Source organism: Tachysurus fulvidraco, chromosome 6, assembly GCF_022655615.1.
Source record: "Tachysurus fulvidraco isolate hzauxx_2018 chromosome 6, HZAU_PFXX_2.0, whole genome shotgun sequence".
In the NCBI taxonomy this organism is placed as follows: domain Eukaryota; kingdom Metazoa; phylum Chordata; class Actinopteri; order Siluriformes; family Bagridae; genus Tachysurus; species Tachysurus fulvidraco.
Genome location: NC_062523.1, coordinates 12,914,467 through 12,937,502, shown reverse-complemented (window position 1 = coordinate 12,937,502; position 23,036 = coordinate 12,914,467). Strand labels below are relative to the sequence as shown.

At 35.8% G+C, this 23,036-nt stretch overlaps 2 protein-coding genes across 2 annotated transcripts; both read left to right on the top strand.

The window, feature by feature from the left end:
- The first annotated feature begins 2,214 nt into the window (after positions 1-2,214).
- marco (macrophage receptor with collagenous structure) lies at positions 2,215-13,247 on the top strand. Its single transcript, XM_027164567.2, has 17 exons — positions 2,215-2,373; positions 3,518-3,613; positions 5,671-5,762; positions 5,923-6,046; positions 6,441-6,494; positions 7,823-7,894; positions 8,012-8,110; positions 8,379-8,423; positions 8,538-8,609; positions 8,702-8,755; positions 11,496-11,591; positions 11,674-11,718; positions 11,828-11,872; positions 11,954-11,989; positions 12,133-12,216; positions 12,326-12,487; positions 12,773-13,247. The coding sequence occupies exons 1-17, from the start codon at positions 2,256-2,258 to the stop codon at positions 12,901-12,903; spliced, it is 1,425 nt and encodes a 474-aa protein (XP_027020368.1). The 5' UTR covers positions 2,215-2,255; the 3' UTR covers positions 12,904-13,247.
- Positions 13,248-17,709: 4,462 nt separating this feature from the next.
- en1a (engrailed homeobox 1a) lies at positions 17,710-22,527 on the top strand. Its single transcript, XM_027164569.2, has 2 exons — positions 17,710-18,861; positions 21,752-22,527. The coding sequence occupies exons 1-2, from the start codon at positions 18,285-18,287 to the stop codon at positions 22,060-22,062; spliced, it is 888 nt and encodes a 295-aa protein (XP_027020370.1). The 5' UTR covers positions 17,710-18,284; the 3' UTR covers positions 22,063-22,527.
- The last annotated feature ends 509 nt before the right edge of the window (positions 22,528-23,036 follow it).

The following is a 23,036-nucleotide window of genomic DNA, read 5'->3' as shown; positions in this document are numbered from 1 at the left end:
GCCTTCCAGGAAGAGTGGAGCTTATTTAAGTACTGTAATATCACACAAGCAAGAGTGTGATTCCAGTCATAAGCACAAGGTTGCAAGTAATCACACACATGCCAATATTCAGCATAACAGCAGAAAATGCGAGTCATATTGCTATTGTTTTATCCAAACAATATGTAATAGAAAGTATCTGACAATTCAGACAAAATATGGCCAAATAATTTGTTTTTTTTTCAGTCTGTGAATAAAAATAGATCCTAACGAAGCCATATTCAATGATAGTTGGCTATTACCACATCACAATTTGTTTATTCTTGTTTAAGGCTTTCTTTCTTCCTTAATCTTAAAGAATTTCATGTTTTAATGCAGCCGTTATTTTTAGACAAAAAAAATTCTTAATAGGGTTCAGTACAAGGGTACACAATCACTCAGATTGTGAAACTTTGAATGACCGATAAATGACTCCTTGTGAGAGTTTCCCAGTTTGTTCCATATTGGAAACTTTTTTGTAAAACTTACTACTTGATCTTACATAGTACTTTGTTCATCCTTTGTACTTTTGCTTTTATTTTATTGAGTTTGAACTGTTTCTGAAAGAAAAAAAAATGAAAAAAAAAAACAGTGTGAAAGATCATACACATATACACATATAATACTGTATACCTGTCTTTCTTGTTAGAGAACCACTTAACAGTTTGATTCGGAAATTGTACGTGAGGATGTGATTAATTCATATGGCTGACTGTGTGCGCTGGATGTTTGAAGAAAGAGAGCACACTTTTTTTTCTGCTCTTAGATGAACTCTGACAGGGTCACCCAAGATCATCAGCACAAAACACATACATCAGCAACAGAGTGATGCTCTCTTCAAATACACAACCAGACAAACATATAAACAAGTCAATGACATGCAGTTAGAGTAAACAAGGTCACACATTCAGAGCAGGTGAGACTTCAAAAGCCTGTGATCAGTAAACACATTTGTTACAGGTTTCACGGAAGGATTGAATTGCCAAGTTTTATTGTATGTAGCATAATAACTCAGTTATCCACTCTTAAATGTGCTTGTTGAAAAGACGTGTTGAAGCCAATCTACATATTACCTACTTCTTTCTGGTAAGATGGTGACAGGAGTTTTTCTTTTAAGCCTAAGGGATTAGACTCATACTGCTATTAATTCTTACCTCTACATATTCTTTGCTCCAAATTGCCTCTTCTTGCCATTATATTCTTGCTAATTATATACTATAGTATAATACCTACAAAACCATGTTTGTATCAGCTGTATATAATATTTGGTAGTGTGTATGTATATATTCATTAGTCAACAGATTGAAGCTTTTTGCTGCTGTAAACATCTGGTCAGGACTACAGATACCAATGCTCATTTCTGGGATAACTAAGGCTCATTTATAATAAAGTTGATACTGTTTATTAATTTACATTGTGCTTACGAAATAAATCCAACAAATATAAGAAAGAGTGCTGGATTGCTGGTCGGTCAGTGGCTGCATTGCTGATTCATAATTTAATGAAATCAAATACTTCAATTTATGCAATCCATCTAGTTTGCATGCATTTCCCATCTATACAATACAAAAGAACAAAACAATTCTGGTTTATGTAAGAGCTGTTTAAGTTCCCCTAACTAAAAAGTCTTTATTTCTGCCCAAATTCAGATAATGTCTGAATCAGCTTGTGGCTCTAGTTTTTGAACTGCCGTGCATGTTTACTGTTAACTTGTATTGTATTTTTTATCTAATTGCCAAAAAACCCTAAACACATTACACATATAAAAAGGGGAAACACAAACAACAAAAAAATCACTATAGCTATGGGATTTGTTCCAGCAGTAGACTGACTGAGATATTGTGAAATGTGTGTCTGTGTCAGGGCCAGAATGTAACACTAATTTAGGCATGGGATCTACATCCAAACTGTTTTTGTTCATATAGATATAATTTTCATCCATCCATCCTTCCACCCATCCATCCATAAATCCATCCATCCATCCTTCCATCCATCCATCCACCCATAGATAACCACAGAATACTGTGTACATTGTGCAGAAATGCTACAGATACTGTGTAGTTTGTAAAACGGATGTTTCAGTTCCTTTTTTCTAACCTAATGCCTTTGAGAAAATTATTTTCTTACGTGTGTTCCTAGTCAAATGACTAATTTGTTGAGTCAGCTTTTGAGGCAACTGTTTAAATATAAAGTTTTGTTTTGTACTCTCTACTCTAGTGATTGTTGGACTGAACAAGATGGAGACATCACTAAATGAGAATCAGGACAAAGACACAATATTTTGCAAAGAAAACCCTCTCTATGGTGCAGACATGAATTTCTCCAGCTCAGGCCGCTATGATTTCCAGACAAACGGTAAGTAATATCTACATATATCACGTTTTATTTATTTGTTTGTTTGTTTATTTATTTTACACACAATAAATGGACTGGGACAGCAAGAAACTGACAACATAGTAAAACATCCAAATGTTGGGATGTTTTCAACATAACCAAAAAAAGATAAGATTATAGAAATTTTAATAATTTTTATATTTTGAGAAGTTTAAACATCTTCTTTAGAATTTATTCACTAAAATTATCATAAATCTGATGCTTTGTTATAAAAGGTAAACAGCAAACAATGCTTATACTGCACATAATATCACCATAGCAAGTTATAATAACTTTAATTTAAAAATTATTTTAATTTAAAAGATTTTAAACCAAAACCTATTTCTAGACCTAGATGATTAAGTTACATTTTTCTTTCTCTGATGGTCTATTTCACTCATTTTAAGCATTAATTTAAAAAAAAAAAAGAAAAATGAAAAAAGAAAAAAGAAGCCAAATGATTTGCCAATATAATAAGAACATTAAAAGCTTAAAAAAAATTCAATTAATATTTGTATATTTAAATATTTGGATAATATCACCCTATAATAAGAAATAGTTTGACTAAATTCAAGATATTTTTACTTCCTAAAATGTCGTTTTTTGCAGCGTAGCTTTTTGCTATACGATTGTTGTGTATGTTCAACACCGGGATCAACATCGGGTTTCCAACCACCTATAAACTAGCCTACCCGAGGTGGATATTTGCAGATATGATTGTTTTAATAACTTTGGTAAAGTTCAAGAGGTGCAATTTGTGCAATACCTTCAGGAAAGCCTTTTTTTGTTCATCCTGATTGTATGTGCCATCCTGTGTGCAATTATGGGGCAGTCATGGCCTAATGGTTAGAGAGTCTGACTTGTAACCCGAAGGTTGTGGGTTCGAGTCTCGGGCCAGCCACAACTGAGGTGCCCGTGAGCAAGGCACCAAACCCCCCAACTGCTCCCCGGGCGCCGCAGCATAAATGGCTGCCCACTGCTCCTGGTGTGTGTTCACGGTGTGTGTGTGTTCATTGCTGTGTGTGTGCACTTTGGATGGGTTAAATGCAGAGAACAAATTCTGAGTATGGGTCACTGTACTTAGCCATATGTCACTTCACTTCACTTCATTATGTTCCCTTTGCAGATGTAAAACCAAGAAAGTCATCAGGAAGGGTGTGCAGTGTTACAGTGATTGGATTTCTGCTTCTGCTACTAGGACTACTACTCCTGACTTATAAAGGTAAAGATTCATGTGTGGAAAAAGAAACTGTTTTTTTTTTTTTCTAAATTCCTAAATGCTAATGGAATATACAGAAAACAGAAAATTTACTTAACAGAACAAGCAGGAACTTAAAAAAAACTTAAAAAAAAAAAACAATCATTATATTTGACATAAAAAATAATTTTACTTGTATGTTCAAAAAGTTTTTTTTAGTGTCAAGTGTCCATTTATGCTATTATTGTATGTTCCAGAAATCCAAATTAATACATTCTTAGCACAAAATGTTTTTCACATGTGTGAAGAAACACAGTTCTTCAAATCAAGGAAAATTCACACACACACACACACACACACACACACACACACACACACACACACACACACACACACACACACACACACACACACACACACACACACACACACACACGATTGAATGTCTGCATGATCTTGTTTAGAGATAATGGTTTTCGACATCTAAGATGGGTTTAATAAAGATATAAATAAATAAGAACTTAATTGGCTTAGTTGAGGGCAGTTTACTGTAATTCATATAATATTGTATTAGAAAGCTTTACTTGCATTGTCTACAATGAAATTGAGACACTGGCCAATACAGGGTTGGAGGTTTCACACCTATGTGCAGCATGGTGGCCAATCTTCACTGATTTCATGATTAAAACAAAAGAGTGTAAAGGTAGAATTAGCAGAGTAGTCACAAAGCTCTACATATTATTTTGCAATCCACACAAAATAATAGGAGATTGAGTTTGCAAGAGGACAAATTGTAGGTGGACATCTTGCTGGAACATCTGTGACCAGGTCAGCAAGTCTTTGTGGTGTATCTATATCCATGGTATCCAAGGTAATGTCAGCATCCCAAAACAAATGACGAACTACATCCAACAGGAGTAACTGTCGACACAAGTTAGTCTGGGTACTAACTGGGGTACTAACAAAGATTGTATCCTAAAAAAACATAAACCCAGAGCTGCCTTCACTGCAGAATTAAATGTGCATCTCAACTCTCCTGTTTCCACCAAGACTATTCATCTGGAACTCCACAGGGTCAATATTCATGGTCAAACTGCTATAAACAAACCTTTGGTCACTCATGCCAATGACAGTGCTGATTTCAGTGGTGGCCGCAGCATACATCTTGGGCTGTGGTCAAAATGAAACATATATTGTTCTCTGATGAGTCCACTTTCACTTTCTTTTCCACACTGAGAAGGGTTACAGTGTTGAGAAGCCCCAGAGAAGCTCAGCACCTGGACTGTTGCACTTCCAGAGTAAAGCATGGCAATAGACACATCACTGCAAGTCAGGAAATGTTTTCCTCCACCAGCATCACATAGTGACATGGCCAGTGTTCTGCAAGAAGAATGACTTAAAATCCCTCTGGCAACTGTGCAGGACTTGAATCTGCCTTTCCCAAGAGGAATTAATGCTGTATTGGTTGAAATTGGTGGTGCTACTCCCTAAATGAAATTATACATTTAATTTAAATTAACTAATTTTTCAATTTCAGTTAGTATTAATATGAACTAATTTGTGGTTCTTGTATTAAGTGGCTTGGATGTTTAATGTGCTAAACTTTGTAATAAACACAGAAAATTACTACATTTTAGAAACAAAAAAGAACAAAGATTATTCTGACATATTTAAATCTATCTAGCATGCACACATATACACACACACACACACACACACACACACACACACACACACACACACACACACACACACACACACACACACACACACACGATATAACATTATTTGTCATGTGCCATAAACAGAAGGTTTTGGCACACAACAGAATCATGATGCTTGATTTGAGTTATAGAACTTGAGAAGTCCTCTCAAATATTAAACAGGTAAAATCAAGTAAAAATAAAGAATAAAGATACATTTATGTTCTGATTAAACTTGAAATGTTACTAGAAAATGCCCAAAATACCCAATATACCAAATAATATTAAGATAATATTTCAGGAAACCTAATTAAAGGTGATCATATAGTCTTGATCTATAATTTGTTGTTGTTGTTGTTGTTTATGTATGTATGTTAGTCTTCACTCTAGAGGCATGGATTCATTCAGAGCTGACAAAAAAGCAAAATGAAGAATCTGCTTTGAAACAAGAGAGCTCTCACTTAGATCAGGTAAACATAAAGATACACACCCTGGCACACACACACACACACACACACACACACACACACACACACACACACACACACACACACACACACACACACACACACACACAAACATAAACATACAAATTCAGTTTTAACCAGTGGAATTCTACACTTCCTACAGCACTGCTTGCACAACCTTTGTGGGGATGAGAAAGGTCTGGAGTCTTTGATGTCACAAATGAACCTACTTAATTCTAGTGCTCACCAGCTACAGTATCAAGTGCACAGCATCAGCCAGGAGAAAGGTCTCTCTCTCTCTCTCTCTCTCTCTCTCTCTCTCTCTCTCTCTCTCTCTCCCCCCTCTCTCTCTCTCTCTCTCTCTCTCTCTCTATCTATCTATCATTTACTTTATTTTGTTTTTAATTAACATTTTATTAGAAGCTATTCCAACAAATTCCAACAAATTATCAATTTTACCAAATCCAGATGATTTGTGGCCTCTAAAAGGTGCTTTAAAGCAGCAATTTGCACTTTTTAGAGTCCCCTTCTGCTTATAAGACAAATTCCATTTGAAATAAACCTCTGGCTTCCAGAGTGTCTGTTAAACCTATGCATGTCTCACAGGTTGCCTATTAAGAAGAAAAGCTAGTAATGGATAAGAGTCTTATGCACTGGGAACATTTTCATTCTTTTCAATAGCACTTCCTGGACCTCCAGGACCTCCTGGATCACCAGGACTCATGGGCTTGCAAGGTGAGTCAGATCCCTATTAAAACAGTGCTTGCCAACACACTTTCAACTTTCAAAGTTCTCCATAACATGGGCTAGAAATCATCTAAGTTTTCTCAACCTCTCAAACTCAGAAGAGTCAAATCTGTATTGTGCTCTTAACCCAACTCTATATCTTTCCCCAATCATAGCCAAAATGATACGATATACCTGACTTTACCTTTCTATTCCATGTAGACTTCAGATCAATTTTAAATGCACTCCAAATATCAAGCTTGAATGTGCTCTCTAAAGTTTGTGTACAGTGCCCCCTACCGACCAGTTCAAGATTAATGGTCAAATCAAATCAAATTTTATGAATGTAGGTAATGTGGGTAACGAAGGTAATGAACATGCAGGTTCTCGAATTCATTCCCTTTCATACTTCTAGAGTATGTTAAGCCTAAAATTATATTAAAAATAATTTTTATATTACAGAGATTATGTTCAGGTCATACAGGGTTAGGATATGTTCTTAGTGCTGAGGTGAAAAAACATGTTGAAAATGCAGTCTTTGTAAATTTGAATCCAAATCATTCTGTTTCTTGCACATTTTCTTCATTTCTTTTTTAATAACTTTAATTTCATCTATATAATTGGGATTTTCAGGCAGGGGCACTTTATTTATTTATTTATTTATTTATTTATTTATTTATTTATTTATATGATTTACATTTATTTATTTATTTATTTATTTATTTATTTATTTATTTATTTGTTTGTTTGTTTGTTTGTTTGTTTGTTTGTTTGTTTTACAAAATTATTATATAGAATTATTAATAGTAATTTAGGCCATTGGTGAAATTAGCTATAATTTTGTATATGAAATACATTTTGCACTTATAAAATGTAATGTGTATGTACTATTGATGCCTTTGTAGTTTCAAAAGTTTAAGTACTTCCAAATTTAGAGGGAAAGCAAGCATCTCATAGCCTATGTAATGAGCCTGTCTGTCTTTGCCCTGTTTCTGTTTGCTGTCTTGCCCTGCTGTTGATTGTTTTGCCCCGCCCTTGTTGGTTACCATGGACAGTAATTGTGCTCAATCCTTCCCTAAGGTGTGTCGTCTCTGTCGCTCATTGTCTCTGCTCGGTGATTGGTTCATGTCACATATATATTCACTGTTTGTGCACTTCCCTGTCGTGAGTTGTTATAGGTATATGTGTTTTTTGCTTTCAGCCCAGTGTTTTTGCCTAGTCCTGCCTACCTGTCTGTGTTCCTGTGTTGTTCATTAAAAGGATTAACTGCATTTGGATCCTCATTTGCCTTTGTCTAACCGTGACAGGCTAATCTTAGTTTATCCTGTTTTTGACAGGTCCACCTGGTGCTAAATGTTTAGATGGACTCCCAGGATTACAAGGACCTAAAGGAGACCCTGGATCACCAGGTCAGTATGTGAAATATGGAATAACCTGGGTGTATGTGTTTTCACTTTTTTTTTTTTTTTTTTTTTTAAAAATACTCTACTTTTTTTTTTTTTTTTTTTTTTTTTTAAAATTAATAGGTAAAGCAGGTGAACCTGGAGCCATAGGTTCAAAGGGAGAGAAAGGAGACAGAGGCATTACAGGACTAGTAGGTCGACCTGGGATCTCAGGATTCCCTGGTAATAAAGTGTCTATAACAAATAGTTTTCACATTTTCCACAAACAGGTCTAGTCTTTATCTTGTTTCTAATTTGTATGTCTGCAATAAATATATAAAATATTCTTCAAAACGGCAAGGAAGCTATTAAAGAAACACTATGTCTGACATTTGACCTTGCTGTGACTTTTGGATCTATGTTTGGATTAATTTATCTAATAATGAACTGTCAAAAGTACCCTGGAAAGAATCCTGGAAATATTTCAGTAAATTTTTGCTTTCTTCTGCAGGTGTTCCTGGTATTAAGGGTGAAAAAGGAATTTCAGGACTACCAGGTTTATATTCTAAACTAAAATTTGTCTCAATATGCTGTTAACTGTTTTAACTCTCCATATTTTCCAAAATATATTATAATGGTTTAATCTTATTTTACTCTCTATTCTCTCCAGGCATACCTGGTTCTAAAGGTCAGCCAGGAGAACCGGGTATTGCTGGGCCATCGGGGAACAGCGGACCAACAGGTGATACAGGACCTCATAATCTTCCTAATAAGGTTGTTTTTAAGCATTGTTAAGTTTTCTGTATACCAAGTCTATTTCCATTTCTTCTGTAGGACCTAAAGGAATACCAGGCTTACCAGGTGTACCGGGTGTTAACGGTTCAACAGGTGAGAACAAAATAACATCCCATGCGAGCACTTCACTTTTGTGGGGCAATAGGACAATACTTTAGTGGCAAGATAATAATCTCATGAATATTAAATATATATCCTCTGTTTTAAAGCTCTACATAAATGTTTTCAGCACACTTTCTTTTGTACTAAGCAACAAAACATTTGCAATAAGCATGATTGTGGTTTTCTTATTTCCTTTCATTCAATTTATGCCATACATTTATGGCATTTATATCCAATTTAGCCACAACGGTTACAAGCCAATGACTTCTGTGCCAGTCTCAAGCCCGGATAAATATACAGGGTTTCATCAGGAAGGGCATCCCGTGTAATCCATGCCAAATCTAATTGCCAGGTTAAACACGAGGGAAGGTGAGCAGTACAGATTATAGATTAGTGAGACATGGATATGGGAAGGATGTGCAACACAAATTTGATTAAAGATAGAGATGGAAAATTGCTAACAGACAAGAAGATGGAAGGAATATTTTTAAGGAGCTGAACAAAGGAAAGGTGTATAAGACAGTAGTGAGAGCAGCTGTGCTGTATGTGTTAGAGACTGTAGCATTGAGGAAAAGACATGAGGCAGAGATGGAGGTAGCAGAGATGAGGAGGTTGAGGTTCTCTTTAGGAGTGGTGAGGAGAGACAGGATTAGGAACGAGCACATCAGAGGGACAGCTCAGATTGGCTGTTTTGGGGACAAGGACAGATAGATTGAGAGTTTGGACATGTACAGAGGGAGGTGGTTATATTGATAGAAGGATGTTGGATGTGGAGCTGTCAGTTAAGAGGTCAAGAGGAAGGCCAAAGATATGTATGGATGTGTTGAAAGAGGACATGAAGATAACCGGGTGTGAGAGAGGATGCAGAGGATACACCATTATCCAGAGTGATGTACAAAAGTGCTTTAATGTCTCTATCAAATACAGCAACACTGGTTCACTGTCACAGATTAAGGATACCATCAGTTTAAAACTCTGTTTGGAGGAATTTACAATTATTTTTGAACATGTATAATCAAAGGTACAAATAAGTGGTAGTTTAAGTTCTGGACCACCAGTATTCACTTTTAGTCATTTACTTGAGTAAAAATATCACTATTACAATCAGGAAGTGACCTGACTATAACCCTATAGGTTAGGCTATGAAAGGTCTTGTCTGCATTGTCATTCTCATCTTATCACAGAGTTTAGGAAATTGTGAATTAGATGCTAAATAACCTCTCATCATTTGTTTGTTTTTTGCAGTTTGGTCAGTATTTTAGAAGTGGAGATTCTATTTATTAGGGCCTGAGCACCGAATGGTGCGAAGCCCTATTTTTGCTCGGGTTTAGTTATTTTTTTTATTCAATTTTTTTTGCACACATTGGCCAATTGGGATCCCTTAACATGCTCGCAAACTCTTGAAATTTGGCACACACGTCAGAGTCGTGCGACACTAGGCTCGGGCACAGGCTGGAATACGGGCGTGGCACGGGGCTCTGTAGCGCCCCCTGTATTGCAAAAACAAACATTTGTGCACAGATCGGTCAATTATGTACGCACATGTACGAGAGTTGGTACGCATATAGATGTCATCGACCTGAACTACTTTTGCGCTCTAAACTATTAGCTCCACCCAACAGGGAGTCGGCCGTTTTGGATTGCTTTTCATAAGTGCTGTGAACTTTTAAATAATCCTCCTAGGGAATTTATGCGATTGACATCAAACGTGGTGAACATGATGCCGAGACATTGCACTTGCTAAATTCCGAAGGGATTTTTGATATTTTTTTTGACTGTGCTGCCATGGCGAGGCGACTAAGTTATGGCGGATTCAGAGAAACGAAGTGTTTTCTATCTAAAGCAAAAAATGTCTTATTGTGATTACACGCGGTGTGTATGTTCGGCCAAGGATTCCGATCGCATTAATGTGCCTATTGTGAATCTGACATAGCGCCACCAACAGGCCCCAGGAAGTGTCAGTCACAACAGATGCATGTGGTGAACTTTTAAATACTCCTCCGAGGACATTCATCCGATTGACACCAAAAGTGGTGACCATGATGTCGAGACGTTGCACTTGCTAAATTGCGAAGGGATTTTTGAGATCTCGAATGGTGCTGCCATGGCGAGGCGAATAAGTTATGGCGAATTCAGAGAAACAGGAAGTGTCTAATGGAAGTGACTAATATATAAGTCAAAAATGTCTTTATTGTGATGACACGCGGTGTGTATGTTCGGCCAAGGATTCCGATCGCATCAATGTAATTATTGTGAGTCCCGGGTACTTCCTCTCCCCCCCCTCCCCCTTTTTTTTGTCTATTAAAGTCTGTTAATTTAGGTTTTTTTTTTTTTTTTTACCGTTATTATATCCAGATGAAGTGAACTGGACATAATCTGTCTGCATGCACTGTCTTTTACCCAAATTCACAATTAAAAAAATAGTAGCAGAGTGACATTTATCCTAAATAGAGAGCAATATCAAAATAGAATTATAAGCAATTACTATCCTTATTAGTTAACAGTATCAGAGCATTGATTGCTTCTGGAATTGATCTGCTGCTAGCTTAGAGATTCACACCCTTACTGTTGCCCAGCAACTGTAGTATAACCACTTGCTGGATAAACAAATTGTGAATTCTCTTTCACCTTTGGAAAGCAAAAAAAATCACGTTTTATTACAGACCAGCTGAATTAACCTGGTACTAACTGATGTCTCAGTTAACATGAACTTTTTCTTGTGAACTCTCAGGAGCTCCTGGACCACAGGGCCCAGATGGGCTGCAAGGGCCTCCTGGAGAGAGAGGTACACCCGGAGAGAAGGGAGAAAGGGGAGACAGCATTCGAGGTAAGGGGTGCACATACTGGCTATGATTGGACCACACACAGTGCTGGTATAAAGTTTTATAACAATATGCAATTTTCTTTAGGTATTCCAGGTGCTCCAGGAGCAAAGGGAGACAGAGGATTTCCTGGTAAATCAAATGAGAAACTGATTTTTGTTACAGATAATAGGTTTATGTACTATCTAATATGATCATGAATGAATCATGGATGTATATTTATAGCATATTTAATGTGCAGGTATACCTGGAGCTAATGGGGTAAAAGGAAGTAAAGGAGACTCTGGTGAGTACATTAATGTGACCATTTACTCATAGATTCATGATACATGTTCAGAAACTGCTAAATAGTGTCTCACAAATTTAGGCTCTCGAGGTTTAGCTGGACAAAAGGGTGATACAGGTATGTGTAGAATTATCCTTGTTCATGTATAGACCGTGTGTGTGTATTAGTGCTATAAGTAGTTATAGTAGTATGTGACTTTTTTATTATTATTATTATTTCTATGGTTAATGTGTTTATCTGGTTATATTTCTGGCCTCCAGGTGCCATGGGTCAAAAAGGACAAAAGGGAGATCAAGGACTACAAGGTGCTAAAGGAAATAAGGGAGAAACGGAATCTAGTAGAAGTAACTATACTATTGGACTTTATTGACATATTGTATGTGTGTCCAACCACTTGATTGTCTTTTAATATCATTAGCATCTAATTTGTGTCTGACCTGTTTGTCCCATTAGATGTGCGCTTGATCGGCACTCCTAATTCAGGCAGAGTAGAGGTACTGTATAACTCGGAGTGGGGCACGGTGTGTGATGACAATTTTGACATTTTGGATGCCAAAGTGTTGTGTAAAATGTTGGGCTTCCAGCAAGCTACACGTGTTTTCACAGCAACACCAGGTGAGTCACTACAGCTTCTTGCTGTTTCTATAAAAAATGATCTTATCATTTCTTTAATCATGAGTTTAAAATCATTGCATAGAAACACCCAGTTAACATCCAAAGTAGGTCATGCATGCAAATACAATAAACAGTAGTAACAGTAAAAAAAAAAGGTTTTCAATGATAGCATATTTCAAGTTTGCTTTTAAAAAACATTAACATGTGTAATGAACATTCACACTGACATCCTTATCCAAAACCTTGAGTGGGAATCTAAATAGTCCTTTGCATGATGTATTTCAGGAACAGGTAAGATCTTGCTGGATGACTTGCAGTGTACAGGAACAGAGTCCACCATATTTGATTGTGTACATGGTGGCATGGGAGTGAATAATTGCCAACACGCTGAGGACGCTGGAATAACCTGTTCCTGAAAGGCTAGACCAAGCCCCCCACCACACACATGCGCACACACAGTATTGAATAGTAATTTAATGATATGGTGAGTTACCATTTCTCTAAGGTGTCTTTTTTTTTTTTTTTTTTGTCCATATTTGTGCATTAGCCACATCATTATTACTACAACAATAAACACATTGCTTTGGAATTATATATTCTTTTGTTTGTTTGTTTGTTTTTTTCTATATATTCCACTTTTGTAACAGTGTCATCCCAGAAAGTATGTAACACAAAGTAACATCAGTTAAAAATGTATTGTTTGGACTGGACTAATAATAAACTTTTCATTTTACATTAAAATACTTTTGTTGCTGTGCAACTGGTAGCCTTGCCACGTCATTGCTTAAGAGTTGATGATTTGATCCTGAGTTTGGTCTACTGTGGAGTTCTGGGTTTTATACCCTAATTGTCATTTGGTGTAAATGTGTGAGTGTATGTGTATAGTGCACTGCTATGATTTGGCTTCTTATTTAGAGTGTATTCCTGCCTCATGCTAAGTATTCTTTCCATGATTGCAGCACTGTTGATCTGTCTAGCCCAGGTGTTTGCATTTTGATATTTATAGTGCATCTTTTAGGACATCCTTAGGACAGAAACGAAAGGAACCAAAAAGCCACCAAATTCAAAGGCTCCTTATAGCACAATTCTCTCCAAAAAGGTAAGTAACATAATATCTAAATACAATCTCTAAAACTACAATCATGTACAATCAAGACAAATAAATTCTGCTAACAACTACAACTGAGCCAATTTACCTGATGCCACAGTATACCTGAAGTCACTCATTTTCTACCGCTTATCCGAACTACCTCGGGTCACGGGGAGCCTAAAGTCACTCATTTAATTCTTTTAAAACGTTGAAAGTTTTCAAAAACCGAACATTTACAAACGCACGGAAGGTATTATTTACAAATGAACTAATAATTAACAAACAAACCTAACTTGGCCGATATGACACTTGCTTTGACTATGTTGTATCAAATAGAATCATCTGCGAAATGCTCTGACAGATGGGTCGCTTTGACCCATTTAATTTAAAATAAAACATGAATTCTTATTTAATATATTTTTTGGTTACAGGTAAAATTTCTGGAAACTGTGGAGACAGCTATAATATTACAGCTATTTTGACAGGCAATAGCATGTAATCTTTTTATTTTAGTTGATTGGCATATGTAAAATTAACATGAAATGTGTTACAATATTTGAACTATTAAATTTCAAATAAATGTTTTTAGATCAAAAACTGCTTATACTCAGGAAGGCACTGTGGACTTCTGAATTATGTGGATTTGTTCTTACACTAAGACATTTCATCATGATCAATATACAATCGGAAGTTCACCTGCTGCCTTAAAATTGTCAGTGAACTCAACTTGATAACTTTTGCTTTAAAATCAAATTTAAAAAAAACTTTTAAACTTGGGATTATCCTCTGTTTAACAGTTTTTACACAGAACATTTATGCATTCCTTAAAAGGGACAACTGAACATTTAAGATTTCTTTTATTTTTTTTTATAAAGTATTAACTGATATACGGTTATTCCTACAGATAAATTCCAATTTGCTCCAAATAAATTTAATTCAGTTAAATTCATTTAAATTCAAGTTTATTTGTGTAGCGCTTTTAACAATTCACATTCTCTCAAAGCAGCTTCACAGAAAATAAACATAAAACAAAAGTTTAATATAAATAATAATATAAAGTTTTATATAATAATGTGATGCCTCCTTTCATAGATGACAAAGTTTAAAACAGATTACAATGCATTACTATATGGAGGTTATTCTCAATTACATCTAATGTGTTTCACAGTAAGGCACCTCATTATTTTAACAACTTTATCACAGATAAATAATAGAGGGTCCTAGGTTTAAAGAGTATGACACAATTACACATAACCATAATTAGCAGTTGTCATCACTATTGCTTCATTTAATTCCTGAATGTACGAGTGCAAATCAGTCGTCCTGTAAACTAGTTAAGTAAATTTGAATCGTGAGCCTATATGGCATTAGCTATTGTTTGGGACTTTCAAAACAAACTTAGGTTACTTTTAATATTCCAAATATTAAGGTTAATATTTTAAACATGTCACACTTAGGTCTATAAAACGTTTTTGTTGGCATGACTTGCAAGCTGTTACATGTATAGGAAGATTAGTGCTTAATGACAACCTATAATAATAGACTGTTATGTTAACTGATTAACTGATTAGACTGCAGTCATTTTGGTGTATAGTACATGGCGCTTTATCTCTTAAAGTCTCTTTCGCCACTAGATGGGGCAAGTGTTCTCCAAACACTTCACCACACGTCCAGACATTGATTTCTTTGTTCCATGCGTTTGTAGTTGGGTTTTTCAACTAGTTATTTGTTACTTTGTTCCTTTGCTGTCATGTTTACTTGTTTAGTACCAAAACATTTTTAAATATAGGAAAACATTGGCGCAATTTTTGCGTAAAATGTCTGTGATTCTTCCTCCTTCCCCTCAGGTTTACTCACGTTTCCTTGATAATCCCTGATTTGTTTTCCATTCAAGAAAAAGGTCAGTCCAATTAAGTCTGACAAACAAGCCTCTCTCTCTCTCTCTCTCTCTCTCTCTCTCTCTCTCTCTCTCTCTCTCTCTCTCTCTCTCTCTCTCTCTCTCTCTCTCTCACCTAATAGACAAAAACATATTAAGTAGCATAAACGCACAGGCCAAACGTCCCGTTATAAACACATACTTTACATCAAATAACACATTTATGGCGACTGAGATCCACCTGAATGTATTAATAGATTGTAAGTGAGACTCTGATATGTTTCAACTTTTGTAGATTTTTAAACCTTGGTTAGGTCGATCGTCGTAATTGAACAAAGTAGGGCCAAAATAAATTTTAAAAAAGTCCAGATAGTCTGACTGCCGAGGAACATATAAACGTATTAAATATGAGTGAACGAATAATGACCATATAATAATAATAACACAAATATTACAAAATTTCAGATTTCAGATGAATGAGGGCCTTGATGCCCGATGACGCCTGAGATAGGCACAGGCTTCCCGTGACCCGAGGTAGTTCGGATAAAGCGGTAGAAAATGAGAGAGAGAGAGATGAATGAGGGTTTAATAAGATTGTTTGTTTAATACTGAAGTATAGTATACATTTAGTCGTTTTCTTGTCCAATTTTCCAGCTTAAACAAAAGATCTTTGGGTTTCGTTTTTGTTTAGCACCCATTGCGGTGTCATGAGAGCCTTTTTACGCATGTGCTAGACTACAAAAGTGTCCTGCGATGTTGTTTTTTTGTACTTTACGCACTTTATAACGTACAGTAGGCCATGGAATAGAATAGGATAGGATAGAATAGAATAGAATAGAATAGAATAGAATAGAATAGAATAGAATAGGGAGGTGTGTAGAAACGCGCAGCTCGTAGAATCTACAGTAAAATGGGGGAAAAGGTAACCTAGTTATTAAGGTGTTGGTTTACCAATCGGAAGGTTGTCAGTTCGATTTCCAGGTCCCACAAGCTGACATTGTTGGGCCCCTGAGCACGGCCCCTAACCCTCAATTGCTCAGTTACATAAAATGAGATAAAAATGTTATAAGGACGTCTGCCAAATGCCTTAAAATTAAAATTTAAACGTTAAATCTGGCAAATGTAAAATAAACCCTCGTGTCATACAATACAGTGCAGTTGTAATTCCTCGAGATCCCTGAACAATATGACAAATTAAAAAAATATATCAAGAAGAAACTGAAACTTTCAAAATAATAATAATAATAATAATAATAATAATAATAATAATAATAATAATAAAATCGAAAAAAATCTGAATCATTGCTGTTGTACCACTGCATGCTGCAAATTTACCCACAAACAAAACACATTTATAGAATGAATATATCGTGTATAACGTTTACTCTGGACCTGATGAGCTGTATTACTCTGCAGATTGAATTAAATCAGTTTAATAAATGTGAACCATGTGCAGTAATTATAGTGTGTTAAATTACGTCTAATTTAATATCAGTTGTACTATAGTTTATAGACTTGTGCTGCATTTGCAGTAAATTCCCCCTGTTCTGTCATTTCTCTTGGGAACAGGTCCAGCTGGGCAGCATACTTAGCTGCACATTAAACAATGTTTTCCAGCGTTGAAAACGACATTTATCATGTTTTTATACGTCGAGCTGAAATTAATCACTAAACGCTTAAACGTCAATCAAGTCCAGTATATAAATGTTGTCTCAGTGAACCCTGGGTGAGAGCGCAGCGTCTGTGGAACGCGGTGCAGCGGAAGCTCATCCCCGCTTGCGCCTGATTAAGCGGCAGGTTTGTCTACTCCATTCACTTCGATATGATAAACGCGCACTAATTAAACCCTATAAATTATCTCTCACGGACGCTCTTCCTGCAGGAGAGATAGCAGGCTGTTCGGCCATTAAGCGCCTGAATGGATCTGACTCACAAAACGGGCAAGTCTTAGTGTCCTAATTAGAATTTAATTACCTTCCACCAAACAGTGCTGGGGATAGAGTTCTCAAACCTGCCCACACCGAGATAAAATGAAATACAACACAAAGCTGTGCATGGGTTTCAAATATATAGACAGTTCAACCTTTGCATTTTCAGAAAGTGAGTCGTTGCAGGATTATTACTATCAATATTAATTATATAACGCCATAATAATGACAATAATAATAATAATAATAATAATAATAATAATAATAATAATAATAATAATAATAATAATAATAATAATAACAACAACAACAACAACAATAATAATAATAATCTTTTGATCACTTATTTTATTCTATTCTATTCTATTCTCCTACAGTGTGGGATAATACACACAGTATATTATTATAGAATATTATATTATTAGCATAATGTTAATGCTCAATTAGGCCTATTTGGCTTCTGCACTTCTGAGGTCTGAATGAAATTCTGCAGCCGGTTGTGCTGTTTTGAGACCAAATGATTTGAGCGCGTGAAGAAGTAGCTAATAGAAGACACTCGGAATTGGACGGAGACACACGTGGCAGAGAGTGTCTCGCTTATAGATAGGCTTACAGAACATAGAGTGAGCTGACGTTATTTCCGGCTTAAATGGGTCTAGGAATGGGAGAGATCCGTTTGGGCTAACAGAGTTCATGACTGCCCGAGTGTCATAAATTTTGGAGACGACGCTGAGAGAAAAAGGAAAGCGGCGCACCATGCGCTGTCAGTCCTGTCAAAACACGGATGCGGTGAGCACGCGCAGGCTCTGTTTCCGAGGCGTGTCGACGAGCTGACTTTGAAAATGTGCTCCAATCCGCTCAAGCAATTAGCACGTCGTCTGAGATAACGTTTCTCAACGCCTTATGCCTCGTCACATGCAGGAAAGAGTAGTTGGTTCCAGACTCGACTGGTGCCCCTATTGGAAAGCGAAAAAAGAAAGAGGAATGGAGGAGCCGCACGATCCCGCCAGTCGGGACCCGAGTGAAGCGGATAGTGCGCCTCTGTCCCTGAGCCAGGTCTCCCCACCGCCGCCTCTGCTGCAGCCTGCATTGCATCCAACTCACAGGACCACTAACTTTTTTATAGATGACATTCTCCGACCTGACTTTGGCTGCAAGAAGGATCAGGGAACAGGAGCTAGGGAGCGTCCTAATGACTCTGACATGGGCGGGCAGGGTAGGCCCGTGCCGCCCGGAACTCCATGCCCAGACTCCACCGACAGCGTGTCCTCTTGTACGTCCTCTTCAGTCTCGTCGCCATCAAGCCAGAGAGAGCCCAAAGCGGACAAATCAAGTAGAGCTACAACACCAGACCATGCTAGAGAATCAGCACCAGGTCCCAAGCTCAGTAGCGGAGAAGCAGCGGGTGGTAAAGACCCTCGCGCTTTACTTTGGCCCGCTTGGGTTTACTGCACCAGATACTCAGACCGTCCTTCATCCGGTAAGGCAACGGGTCATTACAGCTATTTCAGTTTAACACTAACAACTTGGGGTAAGGTGTGGCGACTAGGTCTAAAATAGTTTCAACATTTTCTTAAATAAAGTAAAACGCAATTATAAATAAATAAACAAACAAATAAATAAAATTTTAGTAGGCTACTGTGGAATTTGGCATAAATTATGGATGTAACATGAAATATGTAATGTGTTTAAAGTTTTATTTACATTGTTAGGATTTGTAAGCTGATATGCATAGGTCAAGGTTAATCTACTGATGTTGAAAAATATAGTAATTTTACTAATTATAAAATAAATAATAATAATTATTATTAAGTCTACATAATTTTGCCAGTCAGTGACATCATTTTTATGTATTTAAATTTGAACCCGTGTGTAAATAGATGTCTATTATATATTTTCAAGAAAGATAAACATTTACTTCTAATTACTTTAAAATAAGTGAATGGGAAAGCATTTTAATTGTCTGGCTTTATTTCATAAACAAAGTAAATAGATACATACAACATGGTCCAAAATGTACCTGGTTGTGCTTTAACTTTATATTAATTTTGCTAACAAAAAATCAGGTAAATTAATTTGCAGGTTTGGGGGCTTTACGTAAGAATTTCAGAGGCATTTGTGCATAATAACAATCTAAATTGTCAGTAAGAATAGTAAAAATAATTTTCAGACAAAACCATTAGAGAGATTTTGGCACTTGTATCGCCTTTTCACTGACTCTACTCAGACTAACTGACTGCACTCGGACTTGAACTTGAGTGATTCATGACTTGGCTTGCCTCTGAAGACTCCTAAAATATCGGCCTAGAAAAACCTGAACAAAAAATCATAAAATACTAAGACCGCCAAAAATTTCAAAAAAGTAACCATGTACTGTAAATTATTGTTGTTCATGGAACATTTAAAAATAGAAATGTAATTAGAGAAAATTCACCACGATGTCCATTTTAGAAAACCAAACATACCATACCCAAAATATACCTCACAAGATCAGGGCTTTTTTTTGTCCTTGTACGATCTACAGACTGAATAAGAGTGCATGCATTATTAAGAACTAATGTTAATAGGGCTATTACAGTGTTGTTATTATTTATAGATCCGTCTATATACACCACAAGCTGGAACTGTTATTGCTACGTCAGTATGGTCATGTTATAAACATTAATAATAAATAATAGGATGTTTCTAGTTTTTTAATTAAAAAAAAAGCATGAACAATAGTAAAAACATATATAGAGACATATTCTGTGGTGTTTACCTGTCAGTTTGTGTGATCTATCTATCTATCTATCTATCTATCTATCTATCTATCTATCTATCTATCTATCTATCTATCTATCTATCTATCTATCTATCTATCTATCTAAAACAAGGCTTTGTTCATTTCGGTTTTTAATGGTGACTTCAAATGCTAGAAATGGTGGATATATAGATTTTTTTAAACATTTCAAATAAAAGCTCCACCTAGAAACCCAGAATGTTACCTATTTTTTTTTTTTCAGATATAACGTTAGATAATAATAAAAAAAATAACCGTTGTGAAGTATGTGACCGAAGTGCTATAGCCAATAAATACAGAATTAAAATTAAGCGAATCGGCAAAGTAACCTCAAGGTTTATAAGGCCCATAAAACCTGCTGAATTGTAGGTTAGTTTGTTGTCATCTAGCCCCTATACATGAGACTTGACTCATCTCTGGTATGGGCTAATTTCTGTTTATTTCACTGATTAGAATTTTAAAAGTGTCTATTGTCTAAATTGATGTGTGTACAGTTGTTACAGATGTTGTTACGGAGTTTTTGTGTCTAATTAGCTAGTCAACATGTATTAGACATTAGACCATTTATATGTATTAAATTAACAGTCTAACACTGAAATATGATAGTCATAATTAAAGTTTTTTGATGAGAAATTTAAAACTTGAAATATGATAGTCATAATTAAAGTTTTTTTTTATGAGACATTTAAAACTTTCAAAAACTTCGTTTAGGGAATGTGGAATGCACTTTATTTAGCACATCAGGACATTTACAAAAGTACACTATGGCTTTAATCGAAAAGCATTTAAACAATAATAAATTGGCGATTTAGCCAGGTCAGTCGTTTGAAATACAACATTTGACCCATTTCTTGCTGGAAGGCTGTTTTGTTATTCACATATCCGTGTTTCACACTGTCGGCGTTTAATCTGTTGAGTCGGGAAATGGGTGAAGCCCGGTTAGCTGAGTAGGAACATTCGTTTACTTTCGCACACACCTGATATGTGAATCTCAGAAATGTAAACAAAAGCAGTCTGATGTCCAAAAGCATTACAGCACTATGAAGTAAATGTTGAGGAGTAGCCTTTCGAATTAAACTGCTATGAAAAAGAATATATCCTAAATTATATATTTTCTCACACTTCACAACGAAGACTAAACTGAAGTACTGTGCTTCTAAGTCTTTAACATTCTAGCTACTACCACTACTTCTCATACTACTACTACTACTACTACTACTACTACTACTACTACTACTACTAATAATAATAATAATAATAATAATAATAATAACAATAACAATAATAATAATAATAACAATAACAACAACAATAATAAAAATTATTGTTGTAGTTATTGTTATTATTATTATTATTATTATTGCTATTATTATTATTAATAAGTGCAATATATAACTAATATTTATTATACTGTAATTTAATAATAAATGTAATAATAAACATTCTTATAAAAGTAGTACATAGATAGTTGTGCAGACATATCAGTCAATGTATTAATATATTTCAGGCGCCTTTCATTTTCAATTAGCTTCATGTGTTTAGTATTCTGTTTGATAATTATGGATGCATCTCATTGTTGTTCTTACATCAGGCCCAAGGACCCGCAGACTGAAGAAGAATAAGAGCCAGGCGGAGAATAAGCGGCCCAGGACGGCATTTACGGCTGAACAGCTGCAGCGGCTGAAGGCGGAATTCCAGCTGAACCGTTACATCACCGAGCAGCGGCGTCAGACCCTCGCACACGAGCTCAACCTCAATGAGTCGCAAATTAAAATCTGGTTTCAGAACAAACGCGCAAAGATAAAAAAATCCAACGGTTACAAAAACTCATTGGCGCTGCAATTGATGGCGCAGGGATTGTACAACCACTCCACCACCACTATCCAAGACGACAGTAACTGAAGGATAGAAAGGTGCATGAAGCTACACACAAACTGAACAGCAGGACTGCGTTTGGAAATCGAAGTGTCTGAAGAGAAGTTTGAAAACTCAAGTAACCACTAATCAGTATCATTATAGCCTACACTTGTAACATATACTGTAGGGCTAACATCTATATATATATATTTTTCGATCATGGGGTTATGTCTATCTGTGTGTTTTTATGTCTATAATTATTTCAGTATCAATTATGAGACTATATATCAATATATTAGTCTCATGCCAAAGATTTTACCAGATAAAAAGATGGCCTACTTGTAATACTTTGGGAAAATGTCATGGAAGATTGCTGCTTCAGTACAGTCTATTTCTATAGGACAGTGGACATTATTGAGGAACTATCCTGACTATCAGAATACCAATTATAGCCTTCTATTTGAAATATTCAGACCTGTTCTCTCCAAATAAACACTTTTATATACAGGAGATATATATTTTCTTCTTGTTATATGATAATAAATGCTGCGTGTTGAGGGTTTATGAATAGGTTAACATGCTTTATTCTTGGAGCTTTTCTTAATTCCAATTCATGTCTTCTCAAGCATAAATTATTCTAGGCCTATCTGTACACCCGACAGTCACCAGCAAATCGCACTATTCACACTATGCACACAGTGTATACGTTTGTATTACCCTGCATATTAAAGTGGCATTGAAGCTGCTTTTTGTTGTTCACTCTATAAATAGTAAATAGTTCATTTAAGGGAGATAAAAATTATATCTGTCTATCTTGAAAAGATTATTTTAAAACATAATGTGTTTTAATTTCCAAATAGTATTATATATAATATAAGCTATATAAAAATATAACCTATATCCGTTTGTATAAAACTGGCAAATCCCTAAATCTCGGATTATCGTTAAATAATGCAAAAACAAACAAACAAACAAACAAAAAAACATAAGGGTGTGTGTTATGTGTTTATGTGATATTA